The sequence below is a fragment of the Cyrtonyx montezumae genome, unplaced genomic scaffold (genome assembly GCF_038088225.1).
Source record: "Cyrtonyx montezumae isolate F1298 unplaced genomic scaffold, pur_monq_1.0 scaffold_25, whole genome shotgun sequence".
NCBI classification, from domain to species: domain Eukaryota; kingdom Metazoa; phylum Chordata; class Aves; order Galliformes; family Odontophoridae; genus Cyrtonyx; species Cyrtonyx montezumae.
This window is the reverse complement of record NW_027071992.1, coordinates 1,916,364-1,934,843: the sequence shown is the minus strand read 5'-3', so window position 1 is coordinate 1,934,843 and position 18,480 is coordinate 1,916,364. Positions and strand designations below refer to the sequence as shown.

Sequence of the window (18,480 nt, the reverse complement as noted above, 5' to 3'; positions counted from 1 at the left end):
CCCAGATTGCTCCACCTTTTGACTATTTTTTACTTCTGTGGACAGTAAGTAGCTTCTTGGTTTAGTGTTTACTGAGGGCATCTCATGATGCCTCAGGTTCCCAGGTACCCAGCTGCAGTTCAGAGGTGCCAGCTGTGCCTTCCAAGGATGCTTCAGCTTCACAGGGCTGGTTCTCAGGCTAGCAGTTCCTAGGCTGGCAGACATCTTCTGTCAGTGTCTCAGTGGAGATTTCCTGACAGTATTTTTCCTGTTACAACTACATCATTCTTACAGCTGCTCCCATCAGACAGGGGAGAAGTCTGAGGAAGCAACAGGGTTGGACTGTTAGGAACTGACCACAGCCCCTCGTTTTCCCATCTGCATGTGCTTCTCTGGATAAGAGCTGGGAGTGAAACTGATCCTGAGAAAAAGAAGGGGAGGGATGTGTTTCAGTTTGTGTCTCTGTTTCTCACTACTGTAGTCTATTTTTAATTGGCACTAAACTAAATTAATTTACCCCAAGTCAAGTCTGCTTTGGACATGGTGGTAAATTATCCCTCTGTCTATATAGATGTACGAGCTTTTTAGTTTTATTTTCTCCACTGGTTGAGTGTGGATCTGCCAACCAAGGTTATGCATATATCTACAGCACATATCTACATAGGTAACTTTTAAAAAAAGCTCATATCCCTTCTCAACAGAAAAAAAAAAAAAAAAGAAAGAAACCCAAAGCTTTTTTTTAAATCAATCACAGAAGTTAATGAAGATTAATAACTACCATGAAGCATATTTAATCTCAAGGAGTTCAAGGTGATGATGAAAAATCAAGTATGTTACTGTATGGAAAGTCAAGAATCAAGAAAAAAGAAAACAACAAATCTTTACACCTGTTTATTAGAACTCACTCAGACTGGTGGGCTGGCTGGGTGAGAGGAAAATCTGCCTTTTAGAAAAACAGTTTACTCAGTTATAGAATCCCATGCTTTGAAATGTTTAACACTGAGGTCACAGCACCTTTTCAGGGTATGCATTACAAGTTTTAGGATGCTGTGCAAAGTCTCAGCAGAAATGCTCTGTCCCTTCCTGACCTGTCAAGGCCATGCCACAGGACTGGGAACTGGAGTGGGGACATGCAGACTGCTGCACTGACTGCCCTACCCAGAGTATGAGCTGTTAGTGTGATCAACAGAAGGAAAGGCAGAGTAGTGAAAGGACATGGTTGGCATCAGCAGAAGAGAGAAAATTAATTTTTTCTTGGACTCATTGAAATATGAAGCCAGCAGTGGCTGGTTAGTGCTGAAGGAAGACAGTGAGCACTGACATGGGGCCATTACAGAGCTTGTTAAAATCATTAGAAGAGCAGAATCATAAACATACACTGAGAAGACACAGAGAATAAATGAAACATGGAAAAAAATGGGAACAGAAATACAAAGAGTGGTAACATTCTCCAGTCTGAATTCTATATTTCACAGATTTGTAGAAAGGAAAACCTCAACATCTCCACATACATAATAAACATATAAAGAACTATGTCAGACATTGCCAATAGAGTTTAAGTATAAAGCCAATTTTTTTTTTTGTTAGGAAATTGTAGAAATGAGGTTATTTGTGTAATTTTAATTCACTTTGGGAATATGCATCAGGTAGAAACAATACACGCTTTTGCCTGTTGAAACAGAAATCCCTTAACACCAGTCCTAATTGTTAGTATTCCCAGGATCTTAAGTTTCCTGGGAGGTGGGTAGCAGTCATGCCAACTTTAAAAAAGCCCCTAAACTAGAATTACAAGTGTAGTACAGCAGAGAGAAGTGAGGTTCCCTTAAACAGCATTCAGCCACTACATCTATAAAATCATTCTCACTCCCTCTTTATTTCTCATTCTCTTTTTCCACTTAAAACCTGCTTCTATGAATTGTCTATGGCTCTGTAGCCTTGCAGTGTAAGCCTTTTGTTCCAGGAAGGTAAAGACTGTTTCCTCCAGGAAATGAGTATTTTCAAAGTAAAGCAGTAGACCATGCTTTTTAGATGGAAGTTTTCCTTCATTGCAGGTCTCCCTTCACAGTAGAGGTATCCCATCCATAGAATGAGGTTGGAATTCTGTGCAAGAAATTACAAGGTGGGAGTTGGCCCCTTCTCTCAGATAATTAGCAGTAGGACAAGAGGGAATGGCCTCAAGATGAGCCAGGGGTGGTTCAGGTTGAACATATGGAAGAATTTCTTTTCAGAAAGAGCGGTCAGCCATTGGAACAAGTTACTCAGGGAAGTGGTGGAGTCACCATGCCTGGATGTGTTTAGGAAGATGGTTTAGTGGGCAATACTGGTTGCAGATGGACAGCTGGACTAGATGATCTTAGAGGTCTTTTCCAACCTTAACGATTCTGTGATTCTGTATACACAGTCATGTAGTAACTTAATCATAATTCATAATGTATATACACAATAAGAAGATGAAGTATGTCTGTGCATCCTCAATTCTAGAATTTCTGACCCTTAAGAGTCTTTCAGTGCAATCTCTGAATGTTCTTCCAAAATTTTAACTGTAAAAGACAAATCCCACCCTGTGGCATTATACATATCCACATGAGTCACCAGCAGAATCAAGCTACTTGTTACTTGACAGTTCAGAACAACTGGTAGAGTTTACAGCTATCAGTCATTACACAGTCAGCACTGGGCAGGGGTGAAAATACAGATTAAGCACATGGGTTTTGCTGCTGTGTTCTGGCAGCATCTGACATGATGACATGCTTGGTTCATAATGTACTAGAGGTTCTTAATACCAGGAGGAAATATCTACCTTCTTATGCACACCTCTCATGCCCTTTCAGTCATCATATCTGAGCAGTTATGCTTGCTCTGTAACACACCATTCACCCTCTCTTTTGACTTGTCTGTTGTTTTGACCAGAACTTTCCAATTTCTTCTTTATTCACCTCCTGTCCAGCCTGAAGCTCTTCTTCCTCCCTTCACCATAGATTCTCCCCATACTTGTTCTTCACTCAGTTTGCCTGCTTGGTACTTATCCACACCTATCTCATGGGATTCTAATCTAGGGTCTGCATCTGACTGTGACTTGATCTTTGATTCACCGTATCCCACTCAGTTACTTTACATTTCACTCTCTGATCCTTAGTTGTTGTTTCCATTTGGACTTCCGTTTTCCTGTAATGTCATGTTCTTTTCTGCCTACTTGTAAAACTGTTCCCAATCTCAATACTGTTTTCTCTGTCATGTGTGAGCTACAGAACAAGCAGTCTGTAGAGATTTGTAGGTGAATTTCCCAAGTGCGAGTGAAGATTCACACTAATCAAGTTCAGCATAGTGGAAACTGGAAACAACTGGCAGAGGAATGGAAAAGGACTAGAATTTGGGGGAAAAAAATACCCACTTCAGAATGTTCATGGACAGCTTTCCATTTCCCATTTCACTGCATGAAGATGTTAGTGCTTCTCAAAGGAAGCCTGGGCCAAACTTCCTCAAATGGACAAGATAATGGATGTGTAGGACTTCATTCTCAGCAGCTGTCCAAAACTGCGTGCATAGAAACTGTTTGGAAATAGTTGAGAGTATCCAATGTCTTTTGTGGAACGATTCCTTATGGGAAGATAAATCTCAGAGTCTCAGAAAAATTCATCTCTAAGAAGGAATATTCAGGCAGAAAAATGAAGATTCTTTTTTTTTTCAAATATTCACAGAAAGATTCTATTATTAGAAGAACTTAGTAAAATGCTATTTGGTATACTACAAGCTTTCAGATCCTATGAAATAATCTTAAAAATATCAAGCTGTTATTGCAAAGAGAGGAATAATAGGAAGAATAGATCATGGATGAAATCTGGAATTTGCTAGGAACTTGACTAGAAACAAAGTTAGTCTGATTTGGCAGAACTTGGATATTTTTCTCTGGCAAAAGGAGAAGAGCCATATGATTGCTATGACTTTATGAAAACAGATCATATTGTTGATAATATAAATATGACTGAAAAAATATTTTTAATAAGTATGCTGTTTCTCAGATGTGACCCACACAGAGCACTAGAGAAGAAGACTCTGTGTGTGCAAGTACAGTTGGTCAGGAAAGGGATGTTGTTTGAGAGGTTTGAGATCCACAGTGCCATTATCGGAGCACTTCAAAACTCATAAGTAAAAAATGTTTGCTTGTTTACAGTATTTTCAGTCCCTTCAGCTGAAATTGCAAAAAAGAACACCTGAAAGCATTGGGAAGCAACTTCAGTAATGTACCTAGATAAATACGGAGTAAATAGAAGTGACATGCTGAAAGAGTCAGTCTGCTAACATAAGCCATGCTTTCACTGTGGTCAGAAAAAGCATGGTAAGGAACTGCAACCACTGATAAAACTGACTAAGAAGCGCAAGCATTACTCACAGTTCAGTGTCTTTAAAAATTTTCTGTAGGGGTGTAATGCCACAGAGCTGTGTAGGAGATGTGTGATCTATTTCTGGTGATAAGACAATTAGATGTTGGAAGTGGGTGCCGGAAAACTACCATTCACTGGCAACAGGACTGAGAAATATTGGACCATAAGGCATCTCAGGGAATTATGTCATACAGTTGCTTTCAAAAACAAATCTAGTTGTAGTTTCAGTGTACTGCGTTTCCTTGAATACAAGGGAGCACTTAGGTTTTCTCAAGTATTCTAAGAGAAAAAATGGTGAATATAAATTTTTCCAGTATCCCTCCAGGCCCACCTGATAATGGAAGTGAAGATTTTTTTTCTAGGCTGATGGAAATACAGACAGAAACCTTGAGCTCAGGGAAGAAGATACCAGCTATGCTATTTCCCTCTTTTCTCTAATTCATTTATAAATTAAAGACAGATTCTGCAAGGGAATATGATAAAGTGATCCCACACACTGAAAGAAGCACATGTGGGGAAAGAGATTTGTGATTAGACAAGCAGGGAAAGTACGAGGCATGAAAGAGTAGGAGGAAGGAAGAGATACAGTGCAGCAGCAATTTTTGAGATGAGGCCAGTGTGAGGTGCTTGCTCCCTCATCCTCCCTCATCCTCAAAGGGAATGAACACACTGGCTTCCTTAGGGATTTTGGAACATGCAAACTTTGGGTATTAAATTAAACAGCAGCTGATGTAAGTGAGCAGCAGTGATGCCTAAGCCCAGATGCCTGGAGGTGGTGGTGACTGCAAGCTGCAAACCAGCGAAGGTCTCTGTCCCTGCAGCCACCCTCACCTGTAGACAAGGAGGTCTTGATCCTGTGGTTACTCTCTAGTCATTGCTGCTTTTGTTTTTGCTCTTATTTTGGAAGGCTGCTCTTCAAACCATCTGTTCTTGGAAAATCAACATCCTTTGGATTGTCAGAAGTTATTATGAGAAAGTTTATACCTTTTTATTCCTTTGCCCTTCAATAGAACTTGTGTTCCTTTGTGTTGACAACACCCAAAATATTTGGAAAGCACAAGACTATGTTCTTACACGTTTTGGTTTGATAGACCAAACAAGCAAATCTTCAAATATCTGCTCTCAAATTCCTTAAATATCTTTATCAATAATTTGTCTGGTTTTGGTATGGCTAGAATACCTTTTCTTGAAAGTGCTGACTCGAACTGAGAAGAGATTGCATACCAGATCTTTCAATGAGATTTCCATGTTACAAGCATGTCTGCCTTTTCCATTGGAATGATGGCTCATAACCAATATGTGATTCACCAATGCAGATATGGCTCTGTATGGAGAACACAGAGGTACTAAGAAGGGTTAGTCAAAATACAGATCCATTGTGGTGCTTCTTGACTTTTCCAGCTCTGTTCTGCTGCATTTCCAAGACTTCGTCCATGCCAGTGGCCATGTTGGTACTCAGCAGGCTTGAGCTTCAAATGGCACAGCCATCTGCTGATTTCCTTCTATAGATATCACAGTGGGAGGTTCAACACAACACTGCTCTCAGAGGTACTGATACTTCTGCCAAGCTTACAGGTGTTGCCCCAGCTGGTTGGTCAGTTAGGGTAGTGGTGTCAGAAGAGGTCTGGCAGCTTGGTTGCTGCCTATGAATACACGTGCCAGGAATATGCTGCTTCATGACAGCTAACAACAGCCTCTCTCCCAGACCATACTGTGCTTTGGTCTGCCTGAAGCCATCCATCTCATTTGATCGTGGCATTTCTTACCGAGAGTTACAGCCACTGACCTGCTGATGGTTTCCATCCGTTAGAGTCTCCTACAGCTTAAGGTTGCCTCCACCACAGTGCTTCACAAACAAAGAAAAGCACTCTAAAGCAACAGCAAAAACTTAGAGCTGAACCTCTAGTCATCACCATTGAATTTCACTGTATTACGTTTCCTCCGTCTTCAATATGAGGTGGTCACACTCTGAATCAATTCTGTTAATGCCACAGTATGTGTATATCACTTAATCTCTTGTCTTGCTTTCTTCATTATCTGCATGTACAGTTCAGCCTCAACTGACAGTTATCACCATGTTTTCCTAAATTAATTTATGAACAGGCATGAAAGAGAGTTGATTTCTGTTAGCTTGGCAAGCATGAACAATTTCCAGGAGACAAATGATGTTAATTTAACCAAATCAACCTGGAAAGTGATCAAAATTGCAGATGGATGTAGTTGAGGGGAAGCTTAAGGTGTGGAAATGGCTCAGTCAGACCTGGAGGAATGATAACAGTAAATAAGGAAGGGAAGTTACGTGGAGCCGTTACACTGAACTGTAACAACTAATTAACATTGTTTAAATGAAGAACTAAGTAGGAAAAAAAAAATTAAGATTAAGATTAAGGTTGAGATTGCCTTGAGGCTTGGAGACATAATTTCCTTGTTTCTATATCTTTTACCCTACCCAGGATCTTATCTTTCCCTGTACTGTCCCTGTACTCCTACATTATTACTTACAGAGGAGTATGAAATATATAGGACATTTCACCAGTCAATGAAGACATTCTTGGTATCCCCCACAGAGTTGTTCTGGAGATAGTGATTTTTCTTTGCCCCTGGATCTTCTCACACCTCTGCTTCTCAAGTGCACTTACAGTTCTTTCCCCAGGGCTCTGTGTCAGTTTTGTTTCTTTTATATTTTTTTCTTTTATCTTCAGTCATAGTGAATTCTGTTTTTGCACCCATGCAGTGGGAAAACGTAATACTTCATGCAAGCCAAATTCGTGAATAAGTTGAAAGGCAGAGACAGATGGAGCCATCTCCGTGATATCTAAACAAAACACTTTGGACATAATGAAATACTAAAGCATTTTCATTAGTGTGTGAGCTTTAGCTGAAAGAACAGAACTGACGCAACACTTATTCGTCTATGGATTTAGAGCCTTCATTCCTTTGCTCTTGACCCGCTGTTACTGCATGTAAAATGTCATGAGGGCTTTTTAGAAGTTAATAAATCTAGACTCCTCGCTACTTGACATAAAAAAAATATATTTATAAGCTGCATTCTGCTAACATTTGTCTAGACTAAATTATTTTGATCACAGTCTATTTCTTTCTCATCACTGCTGTAAGGTGGCAGAAAGAGCTGGTGTGGGTCTTCTCTTTCCCCAGATAGCAATGGAGGCTGCCATGAGCAATTTACTGCCAGAAAATAGTACATCTAGCTTGATTTTTAGTGGAACATAAACTTGAATTGAACTGCATGTACAAACTCAAACTAAAAGTGATAATAGCCATCCAGAAAGACAAAGCAGACTAATCACAACCTTGTGTGGGGGGTGCTGCCCACTCAGGATAGTGCCATTGAGTCTGTGCAGCTGCCCTCGTGCTGAGGCCTCACTCTGCACCGAGAGGTACTGTGAGAAGTGTAAAAGTGAGGAAGCTGCTGTTTTCTTCTCCCTGTGACGCGATGTGCCTTGCACCTCCGTGCTGTGGGTACAAATGATTCATGCAAGGTCTCTTGTGCTTAGTTTCGCTGGGAGGTCTCCCTTGCTATTTAACTTGTTTGCTCCACTCATCCCATAGATGGTAATTTCTGTAGGTCAGATGCTGATGATCAGTAACACAAACACATGTATGAATTACAGCCACACGTGGAAGTGCCTGCTTTCATCCTGGGAGGTATGGTGGTAGGGTAGATCGGGGGATCCACTTTTCCATTCCAGCCCCTTCAGCCTCCGTGGAAGAGACAAAACTGTTCAGGAGCAGTTGCAAACACACTGTTACTTTGCCGTGCCATGCCCAATCCACGGGTAAAACCTGGACCTTCTGCCATTTCTGCAGAGGGGTTGATGTCTGTACCTCACCAGTATTTCCCTGCGCACTCATAGTTTAATATATCTGGGGTAACTACAACTTTTCTTGAATAGGCAAACACCTGAAAAACTGAAACCAGCCTTTGCAGGGGCAGAGGCCAGGGCGCATCCCACCACCCAGTGCCACTGCCCTGCCTAGCAACAGTTACACTTGACAGTCAGGAGTGCTAACCTACACATCGGGTGCCTATCGGCGGGACGCAGAGGACCCGGGCTGCTCCGCTGAACTAGGCACAGTGGGACACACGTTATCCACCGCACGGCACCGCAGAGAGACGCGGCGCAAAGCAACGCACTGGGCGCGCTGGCGGTGTCGGCTCCGTTTCACCAGCGATGTCGGGATGCCCCTGCGGTTCCCTCTTGGGTCGGGGTCGGGCCGTTGGCGGATCGCCTGCGGACACGGCCCCACGCTCCGGACCAGGGCCGCCTCCGCAGCACCGTGGGCAGGTGCGGTGTTGCCGCGGAGACGGCGCCGCGGGGGCGGGCGGGTGCCGCCGGCGCCCCGAGGAGGTGCACGGAGGCGGCCGCACCGCGCCGAGCTCGCAGCCTCGCCCGCCGCCCCCCCCCGGTCGCCATTCCCTATTATAGAAGTGCTTCCGGCGGCGCGGGCCGCTCTGACATCATCCCCCGCACCCGGTGACGTCAGCGCGGGGAGCAGTGCGTGACGTCGGTGCGTAGGGGAGCGCGGTGACGTGCGCTATTTAAAGCTCCCCGGGCGGAGGATGGAGGCAGAGTGAGCGGGTGCCGCGGCGAGCAGCAGCTGGCGGGCGGCGGGCACTGTAGAGCCCCAGCCGGATCCGTTCCCGCTCCTACTCCGGTTCCCGTCCCGGCTTCCGCCCCAGCCCCGGGGCGGCGGGACGGCTGCGGGCTGCGCCCGTCCAGCGCGAGAGCGGGCGGTGGCAGAGGTGTGAGGCGGAGGTGGGGATGCGGGCGGCCGCAGGCAGCGGCTCGCAGCAGCCGGGCACCGCCTGACGCGGCGCACTCCCCCAGCCTCCCCCCCCGCCTTCCCCGCACCCCCCGCCCGCTCCCTCCCTCCTTCCCTCCGTCCTATCCCACCCGAACGGCGGGGCTGAGCCCGCGGCCCCGCCGCAGAGCAGCGCGGCCCGGCGGCGGCCGCCCCTCCCGCCCCCCGCCCGCCGGCAGCGCCCGGCCCGCCGCGCCCCAGCGCGATGCCCGCCCGTTCGCCGCAGAAGAAGGCGTGACGGCCAGGCGCGGACCTGCCGCGGGAAGGAGGAGCGGCGCCCCTCGTCTCCGCAGCTGGGGGCAGGCGGGCGGAGCGCGGTGCCCCGGTGCCCGCCACCAGCCGCCAGGAGCCCGATGCCGGTGCCGCGGCTCGCTCTGCCGCCTCGGGGAGATGCACGGCTGCCCGCCGCGCTGCTAGGGGGAGCGGCGGCGCGGAGCCCTGCGCGCACCGCCCGCCCCGTCCCGCTCCGCCTCTGAGGCGCGCCGAGCGCTCGGCGAGAAGCGCCGCAGCCGCCGACAGCGCCGCGTGGAAAAGGCGAGCGCCTTCTGCCCGCCCGCCCGCCTGCCCGCCCGCGGTTGAGGGACCTGTCCGCACGCCCAGCCGCCGCTGCCGCACGCCCGCTCGCGGGCCGGAGCCGCTGCCTGCGGACGCCCGGCAGGGCCGGCGGCCATGCGAGCCCGGCCCGCGGGGGGCGCTCCGTAGGGCGCGGGCGGTCCCGCTCGGCTCGGCTCGGCTCGGCTCGGCTCGGCTCCGCTCGGCCGCTGCCGGCCGGCGACGCGACCCCCGGGCCTGCGCTGAGCGGCGCGGGCAGCCAAACGCGGCGTCCCCGCCGCCGCCACGGGGCTGCGGAGCTGCCGGCGCGGCGAGGCGCGGCGCGGCGAGGAGCGCCCCGGGGACGCGGCCCGCGCGGCACCGCCGGTGCCCGGCGCCGCCGGCCGCCATGGGGTAAGCACCTCGCGGGGCCGCCGGGCTGCGGCGGGGCGGGGTGGGGTGGGGTGGAGTGGGGGCGGGCGCAGCGGGGAACGGGTGCCTCTGCCACCGGCACCGAGCGGGGTTGGCCGATGTAACGCGCTGGGTGCCGGATCCGTCTCGGCTTACCGACGGGGGGCCCTGCCCTACCTGGTGCTGGCGGGCGCCCGGGCCCGAGAACGACTGCCCCGGGCTCGGTGTGGCGGGGGAGCTGCGGCGCGGCCGGGGTTCGTTGCACCTCCCCTGTAGCCTTCGGGGGATATCGAGCGTGTCAGGTGCCCACACGTGAAGTGGACTCTGAAGGGATCTGCTTCGCAGCGCGTCCCTCAAGTACGTGGGGCATCCACTCGAAATTTTAAGGAGTGGGAAGGAATAAAATCTTTAAAGCGAAGCTAGCTGCATGTAATCTCGGAGACATAAAAGTGGCATAGATACCTGTGGAAACTTTCCACGTTTGCGATCTCCGATTTGTACAGGGAGGTGATGAAATAACACTTACTGCTGTGTTTGCCTGGTAACCTCTGGATGGGGAGTGGAAGCTCGTCCATGTTCCAAGGCAGCAGAAGCACAATGTGATTTTGGTAACTGCAATGTGGAGGCAGGCTTTTAATGCATCAACAGGACGCTGAGTTCCTGAGACCGCTGTGTAGCTCAGGGTATTAAGAGTTACAACTTGAGTCGTCTTCGTTTTGGTCATTCAAGAATTTGGATGTGAAATTAGCATAGTGCAGTAACGTGGAGCTGCAGGTGCAGCATTCCTCCGGCTGTCAAAGGCACATGGAACTCTCCAATGTACGAACCTGACTGTCGTGGTGGTGGCAGCTGTTCCTGGTGCTCCGAGTCACCAGGAGTGTGCGAGATGTAGGAAGGAACGTCTCCTTAGTTATTAGGTTTTATTTTCCATTTAAAGAAAAGGTCCTTGCAGAATAAACCCAAGCTTGCGGCTGTCTGCATCTTCAGGGAAGTGGTCATACGTTCTGAAAACGTGGCGAAGGGCTAAATGGTAGTAAAGCTTTCTGGGGGGCTTTATCCATAAAACTGCTGAACAGGCAGAGAATTTTTCACGTTTTTGAATTCAAATAATGGAAAAACATCACATTTATTCAAAATCAGTATTATTTGCAGAGATGTTGTTTAGGTGCAACTTACTGCAAATACTGAGAACTGCTGAGTATTAAGCATTGCTTGTCCTCTAACAGAGCTTTCAGAAAACAAATACTTGATTAAAAAAAAAAAAAAAAAGAAAAAAGGTGAAAAGCCCCTTCCGTTTAATAAACTCAGTGCTGCTGCTGTGATGGTGCTGCAGTTTCTTAATGAGCAAATCACTCTCTGTAGAGAGTGGAGAAAAGCCTGAATACTGAAGAACTATTAGAAGAATATTTGGAGAATTAATGCCAGGATATTTTTGTGGTGACTTCATGTTGGTATCTTTGAACACTGAGGTCAGGATGGCAAAAGTTGGTTTGTGTTTTGAAGACACTTCAGATGATGCACATTGAGGTACAGCAGCAGAGTTCCTTTGCAGACCATCTTTTAACAAGATGGAGATAACTAGAAATGCGAGTGTGTATTATTGATAGGCCCCCTGCCATGCCAGTTCGGGGGAGCACATCCAAGCTTGTGCCAGCCCTGTAGACCTGCAGTTAGGTATTGGGCATTTGCTGATGTTCTGAGTCCTGTTTCTAAAGCTGTTTTGAATTAGCATTGAAATGCTGTTCCCTACGGATTTGGGGCTATTTTGAGACCAACACACACTAGAATCTTAACACTGCAGTTATAAAAATAGTCTTCTGATAGTCTTCTGAGGCCTGAAAATCAAGTCCTTTAGAAGCAAGTTGGAAAAATGACTGATAATCATGTATCCAGCCATGTGAGGGCTGCTCCAAAAGTAATGCCTCATATTTTATTCTGTTGCATCACAGCATCAAAGGCACATGTCAGTGGTATGGCAGTGAAACTTGAACCTTCCAACCAATTGTTCTGTTACGGTTTGTTGCTGGGTGACAGATGGCAGCAGAGGGGCACCCTGACAAAACGGCATCTGACATGGAAGTGTGAATGAAGCAAAGGTGTGGCATTAAACTCCTCCATGCGGTAAAGATAGTGCCCACTGACATTCATAGACACTTGCTGAACGTTTATGGAGAGCAACTTGTGGATGTGAGCTCATGAGGAGGTGGCTGGTGTGTGAAAGACAAGCCACTTTGGGGGTAGACATACACAGCTGTCAGAGCACGAAGAACATCTCCATCAGCTGCTCTGTGCAAGTTGGCTAATGATGGTGACTGGGCTGAAAAAAAGTATTTTGTAGCTGAAAATGTTCTCTATCAAATGGAGTTACTGTGCTCTCTGTATCTGTTGAGGTTTCCATGGAAATAATAGAGTGCATTACTTTCAGAGCAACCTTGTATATTTGGTAGTTAATGGATGTTGCTATTGTGCATGAGCTACATATGGTGAATCTGTAGTATCTGGGAGGTGGAGAGTTTACCTATGGTCAGAACAAAGAAAACTTGGAACTGGGGAGAAATACTTGCTTAGCTAACCAGCAATGGCTTTCTTAGTTTTATAAGTTATGCTGAAGAATTCCCTGTTCTGACAGTATAGTTCAAACTGCTTGGCTGGTTGAGTACTATCTGAAAAATCAGGTAACTACATGGTGAATACCTTGCTGTAGATTGGTGGTCTCTGAAGTTGTACTGCGATGAAATATTTGAAGCTGCAGTGGGAAGCTTGAAGCTTGAGAAAAGCTTGTAGGGTGCAGCCACTCTTCCCTGGTGTTCTGTCCTTGATGTCTGTGTGTGTCCCTCTTGACTCACAGGAGAGGGTAAATGAATCGAGCTCCAGGGACAGTACACGTCTGCTCTTGTTCCTCTACCTGCCACTCTCATTCCCTCTTGTAATTTGTCCTTCCTGTTGCATAAGGAGAGCAGTAGTTACTGTCAGTGATATGCCATTTATCAGTGCAGGCCTTTCTCTTGGATTGCTCTCACCGAATGACTATTCAATAAGAAAACCTTGACTTTTACATAAATCAGAACTTGATGTGTTCTGTTCTAGTTCATAATGTCTCTTTTGTATTGGCAATACAAAAGTATTGAGCAGTAAACATTTTGATAGTATTGCACAGTTGGTCATACTTGAGCAAAGATTTGATTAGATTAAAAATCCCAAAGAAGTAGATCTTAAGTAAACGTACTATGAATGTGTATTTGTAGACCAGATTAATGTATACATAGCTGAGTTAAGTTTATGTTGAAAGCTGCAAATTATTGCCTTATTTTACTGGTCATTGGTACTGCCTTTACTTGATGTGGTGGCAGGGGAATTAGAGGTTGATACTCGTAGGCTGTGTTGCTGTCATTACTGAGTTTTAGTGGATACAGTTGGTGAAGACCAAGAATCTGCTGTTCTGTAAAACTTAGTCTCTTGGATTAATTCCTAATTTATCAATTTTATCAATGTGTATTTTCCCTATAATTACTTTTCTTTATGCTTTTGTTCTGTGGACAAAGATCCAAGTTCATTTTACTAGCTTTTTCCTTCACTCATGCTAAATGACAAGGAATTACAAGGTAAAAGTTTCTTTAGATCTTCTTGTCGCTGTCATGTCACATTAATCAAGGTGTCTTTACAAAGACTTCAGCTTCTCTTCACTTTGGACTATATTTAGTATGTTATCTTCCCAGAGATGGTTATGGTTTGTGTCAGTTTGAGATGGCAGAATTACAATACTAGAGTTCTTAAGCTGGCTAGAGAGTATTGTGGAAGATGAATATTTTAAGATGTACTTTATTAGCATTATCGTTGCCTGGAAATAAGAACTTTATTTTAGTTCTTGTCAGTGAGTGGAAAATGGCAGTTACTGGTTGGTCCATTCTTGATTCCCACTCTTGTTGAAGCATAGGGGGTTGGTCACATGCATGTCTTTAAGGCATTCAAGGTGTAGGGTGCAAGTTTGATATGAGAGTTCTGTAGCTGCAGGGGAGCTGATTGGTCTACTCTCAGGGTTGTAATAACTTTTACAAAAACAATTTGAAGCTTTTAAATCTAAAATTATGCACAAATCTACACTGCTTGAGCGTATGAAATAGACAAGTATTGCTGTGGAAACTGGCTTTTGTTTGTTACCTGTTGACTTCTTGATTTATCAGGTGTTTCCAAATGAAATTTTTGACCTTAAACTTTTTGTTTTCCTTTCTTTAACTGGATAGCAGACATTATGAAGTTGTTAGGAACCAGAATCTTTGTTAACCATTGAATGTGACCTCACTCAGGTTTTTCAACCTTTTTCATTCTCACACAGACTAATGAAGCTCCCAGAGCTTCCTCTTAGCAGCAGTTCCTTCAGCTGTGCTCCTCTGACACAGAAATACTGCAGATAAAAAAGTGACAAGGTGCAGCTTCTTGTTGGTAGTTTGGTGTTACTGTGGTTCCTGGCCATTTTGCCATCTCAAATCTAAAATGAGATGCTTCCTGTGAGAAAGCAGTGGCTGCAAGTAATTTTGCATTATCTTCTGTAGCATTGTGTTGGATGTAACAGAAATAGATCATCATTACTTACTGCAGGTACCCACAAACTGTGATTGGTGAGATATAAATACCAGGATAGATGGACTGTATGTAAATCAGCATGAAATGGTTAATAAACCTTTTTGTTAGACAATAAAGTGGAGAGACCTCAATCCTGCCTAAATTGTCTTCTGTCACAGTACTTTTATGACTGTAAAATAAGCATGAGAAGACTAAAACAGCTTTTCTGGATGGTCGACACATAAACAAGTGTCCTGACTGCCGTGGGGGTTATCTCCATGCTAATCAGTGAAGGGATTTCTAATACCTTAAGGCTGAATTTGATCTGCTCCAATATTGCCATGCATTAGAAGGATTGTATAGACCAGCTCTTGAGTGAAGACCTAGTTCTGCAGAAAAACATGTAAATCCTTCTAATTCATCATGTTGAGATTATTTTAACTCGCAGTATCTCTAGGCAAACATCAGATGAATATCTTGTGTCTGTGCCTTTGTGATTTCTCCATCTCAAAGAGTGCTCACCTTTCTACTATTCCCATTGTATTGCAGGACCCTTAACTGCGTGTCAGGCCACTGCTTGAAGAAATTTGTGGTCTTCAAACCACAGAGAACGTAACAGACTGATATACTGTGACAGGCTCTGACTTCTGATTAGAGGAGGAAATGACTCCTGAATGGCATTAGACCATTTCTGCTTGCTAACTGATAAAATGAGTAGAAGTCAGTGCTTTTATGGAAATTTTGTTGGAAAACATTTACTTTTCATGATTGTCTCTTAAAACTGTCATTAGATGTAAAGCTCTTAGCTGGTCACTCTTCAAATGACAGCCTTCCAAATCTATGCCTATGTGTTAGCATGCTACAAGAAAACATTATCTAGTAACCCAACTCTGGCTTAGTTGTTAGTAAAGGTGCCTGGGACACAGTTTCAGCTGAGCCTATGATTTTCCAGTGTTTTCCAGATCACTGACCATCTATTCAGTGTAAATGTCATGTCCAGATTAGAAGCTTAGTGTTTCCACTCTTTTAGATATCTTTAATTTTGAAGTTGTTAAGGCCTGAGGTGTCAAGGGCTGGTCACTCTTGTAGATCAAGAAGTCTTTTATTTAAGATTGAGTATGCTGTAGATGTACCCAGTGAGACAGGGAGCAGTTCCAGATGTGGAACTGTCATCACTTTAGGTATATATTTACACAGAAATTCAGTGTGCTTGTGTTGTAACAAGGTTGTCTGTTGTATCTGAGGCAACCCTTAGTGTGGTTGTAGTCTTACCAAGGAGAAAGTGTAACACTGAGCACAGAAACAAATTATTCTGTATTACTTAAAGTCAGAGAACTTTGTACATTATCCTTTCTCTTCAAAGACACTGTGTTAGGTTGAAATGTATATTTAAAGGCATTTCTTATGAGAAAGCCATCTGTAGGATGATCTGTAAGCATGGATTTTATTTTGGTGTTTCACGCTACTCTCCCTGCAAAGCTTTTTGAAATGTACCTGGTCTTAAATAGGGTGCTATGGATGTGGAGGCATTTCATCACCAAACATCAGTGTTTTTATCTGCTTGTGAATATAAGTTTCTTTTCCTGATTCTGTTTTGATTATCTTAGTTTTTATTTTACCTGAGGTTTGGGAGTTCAGAACCCACTGAAATTAATACGTTCAAGACAGGTTAGAGGGGGAAAAGATGCTAGAGGAAGCTGTTGTTTTACTCTATCTGGGTCTTGCACGTGCAGTGTTGGGCACTGTTGCATCAACACAGAGTCCCAGTGGTAATGTTAATGTTGTCTGCTCCATTCTGCAAAGTAACGGAACTGTGTTTGAATATAGTATTGATTTTTCTGGAACTGCCTCACAAATATGCTTCTGGCAATCCTGCATTCTGACACATTTTTTTCTGGTGGCAAATAGTGGTGAATGCCAGTCAGCATTAAAAAAATTGGCCTAGGCAGACACTGTTTAAGCATGCAATAGATTATGCTGGTTTGCCAGATATGAGCACATATTGACATTTCCAGTATCCTTGTAATGATCTTTTTTTCCAGTTACAGAAAGAAACTCTGTTACTTAGAAACAGTAGAATCATAGAATTATAGAGGTTGGAAAAGACCACTGAGATCATCTAGTCCAACTGTCAACCCATCACCACCATGTTGCTCAGTATCACATCTACCTCTTTGTTGAAAACCTCCAGGGATGGTTATTCCAGTCAGTAAGACTGGTTCTGAGTAAAGGGTTTTACCTGAATAAAGAGGGAAGTGTTTGAAATTTGCAGTTCTTCTTGGTCTTTTCTTCTTCCACTGTATACATGTGAACGATTCACAGGCAATGTTTTGTCCTTTTTTGTGGCTGTGTTCTTTGTCAACACATTGATCATGAAGTTTTCAATGAGCTTTCCAACAGGAAGAGAGAACAACAGAAGTTTGGAACTGCTTTTTCTTGTCTGTACTACAGCACAAATACGTAACTCTGCAATATGTCAAGTAAGTATTTGACTGAATTACTGCTACATGTCTGTGCAAGTATAGGAGCTGGCACAGGCAATGTGTTGATACATGTGGGGTAGACTTACCTTTCTCTGTCTGTGTAGGTTCTCTGTAGCTCTGTCTACTTATGCTGACATGATACGATCAAAAAATCTCCAACAGTTTAGAGCCATAGCTATACATGTCCTAGTTTGCTCTCAGTTTTGAAGCTGAAGTCTGGAAGGTGTTTTTGGAACTTGTCCACTAGACAGTTTCTCATTCATTGTGGCTTTCATAGTAAAAATCATAGTAGGTAATACTGCAAAGGTACTAGAACTGGGTTTACTGTGGCCTGTGATGCCATGTAGGGTGGTCTTAGAGTGCAAAGTATTTTTCTTGCAAAAAAATTAAAATAAAATAAAACTCTTCTGTGACAATGATTAGTTCTTGTTCTACAAACACAGAGGAATTTCTCATGTGTATATAGCAGGCCTGCTGCCCAGACATCCAGAACATCGAGACATAAGTAATGGCGTTCCTTCCAGGAAATGATAGACAGAGCTTCCGAAAAGGTAGTTTTTGAAACTTCTATCTTCTTGAACAAGAGATATCCTTAAGCAGAATGGCACAATAGCATTTTACCTTCTTGACTGGAATTTGACAGTTACAGTGACTAGCAAGTGAAAAAAGTGGACCAAAGAAGAGAATAATGACTTCAGATGCATTGAGCTTATAAACTAGTATGCTATTATGCTAGAGGTCTGGAAAATTAGTGATCATGATCAAGCATCAGACAAAGATGAAGCAGGTCAAATAGTGATTACTTAACTTCAGTACCTGCTAGATGCAAGTACAAAAGTTTGTTCTAAATTATCAAGTCATGTATGTGTAGTTTACCTTCCTAAATAATTGTTTATCTCCACTTGCTTTTGTACACTGATATTTTTTTGCAGTTTAGTATAGTATTCATACTTCCTACTCATAACATTCTGTTCGCCAGGTTAAGCAATTAAATTACATAACAAGTATTGTTTTTCTAAATTCAAAACCACGGAGGGGGTGGGCCTCTTCTCCCTGATAAATAATGACAGGACGAGAGGGAATGGCCACAAGTTGCGTCGGGGAAGATTTAGATTAGACCTGAGGAAACATTTTTTCTCTGAAAGAGTGGTCAGGCACTGGAATGGCCTGCCTAGGGAGGTGGTTGAGGCACCATCGCTAGCGCTGTTCAAGAAGCGTTTAGATGAGGTGCTAAGGGATTTGATTTAGTAGTTGGGTAGGGATGGTGATAGGAGGATGGTTGGACTAGATGATCTTGTAGGTCCTTTCCA

The 18,480-nt window shown here is 44.6% G+C and overlaps 2 protein-coding genes across 2 annotated transcripts in view; both read left to right on the top strand.

The window, feature by feature from the left end:
* The window catches only part of SERINC5 (serine incorporator 5), a 510,096-nt gene that overhangs the window by 272,196 nt on the left and 219,420 nt on the right, over window positions 1–18,480 (top strand). The window lies entirely within an intron of this gene.
* The window catches only part of HOMER1 (homer scaffold protein 1), a 90,436-nt gene continuing 81,858 nt past the window's right edge, over window positions 9,903–18,480 (top strand). The window contains exon 1 of the mRNA XM_065739822.1: window positions 9,903–10,130. Within this exon, the coding sequence (XP_065595894.1) occupies window positions 10,126–10,130 (5 nt within the window). The 5' untranslated portion in view covers window positions 9,903–10,125. The remainder of the gene's footprint in view (window positions 10,131–18,480) is intronic.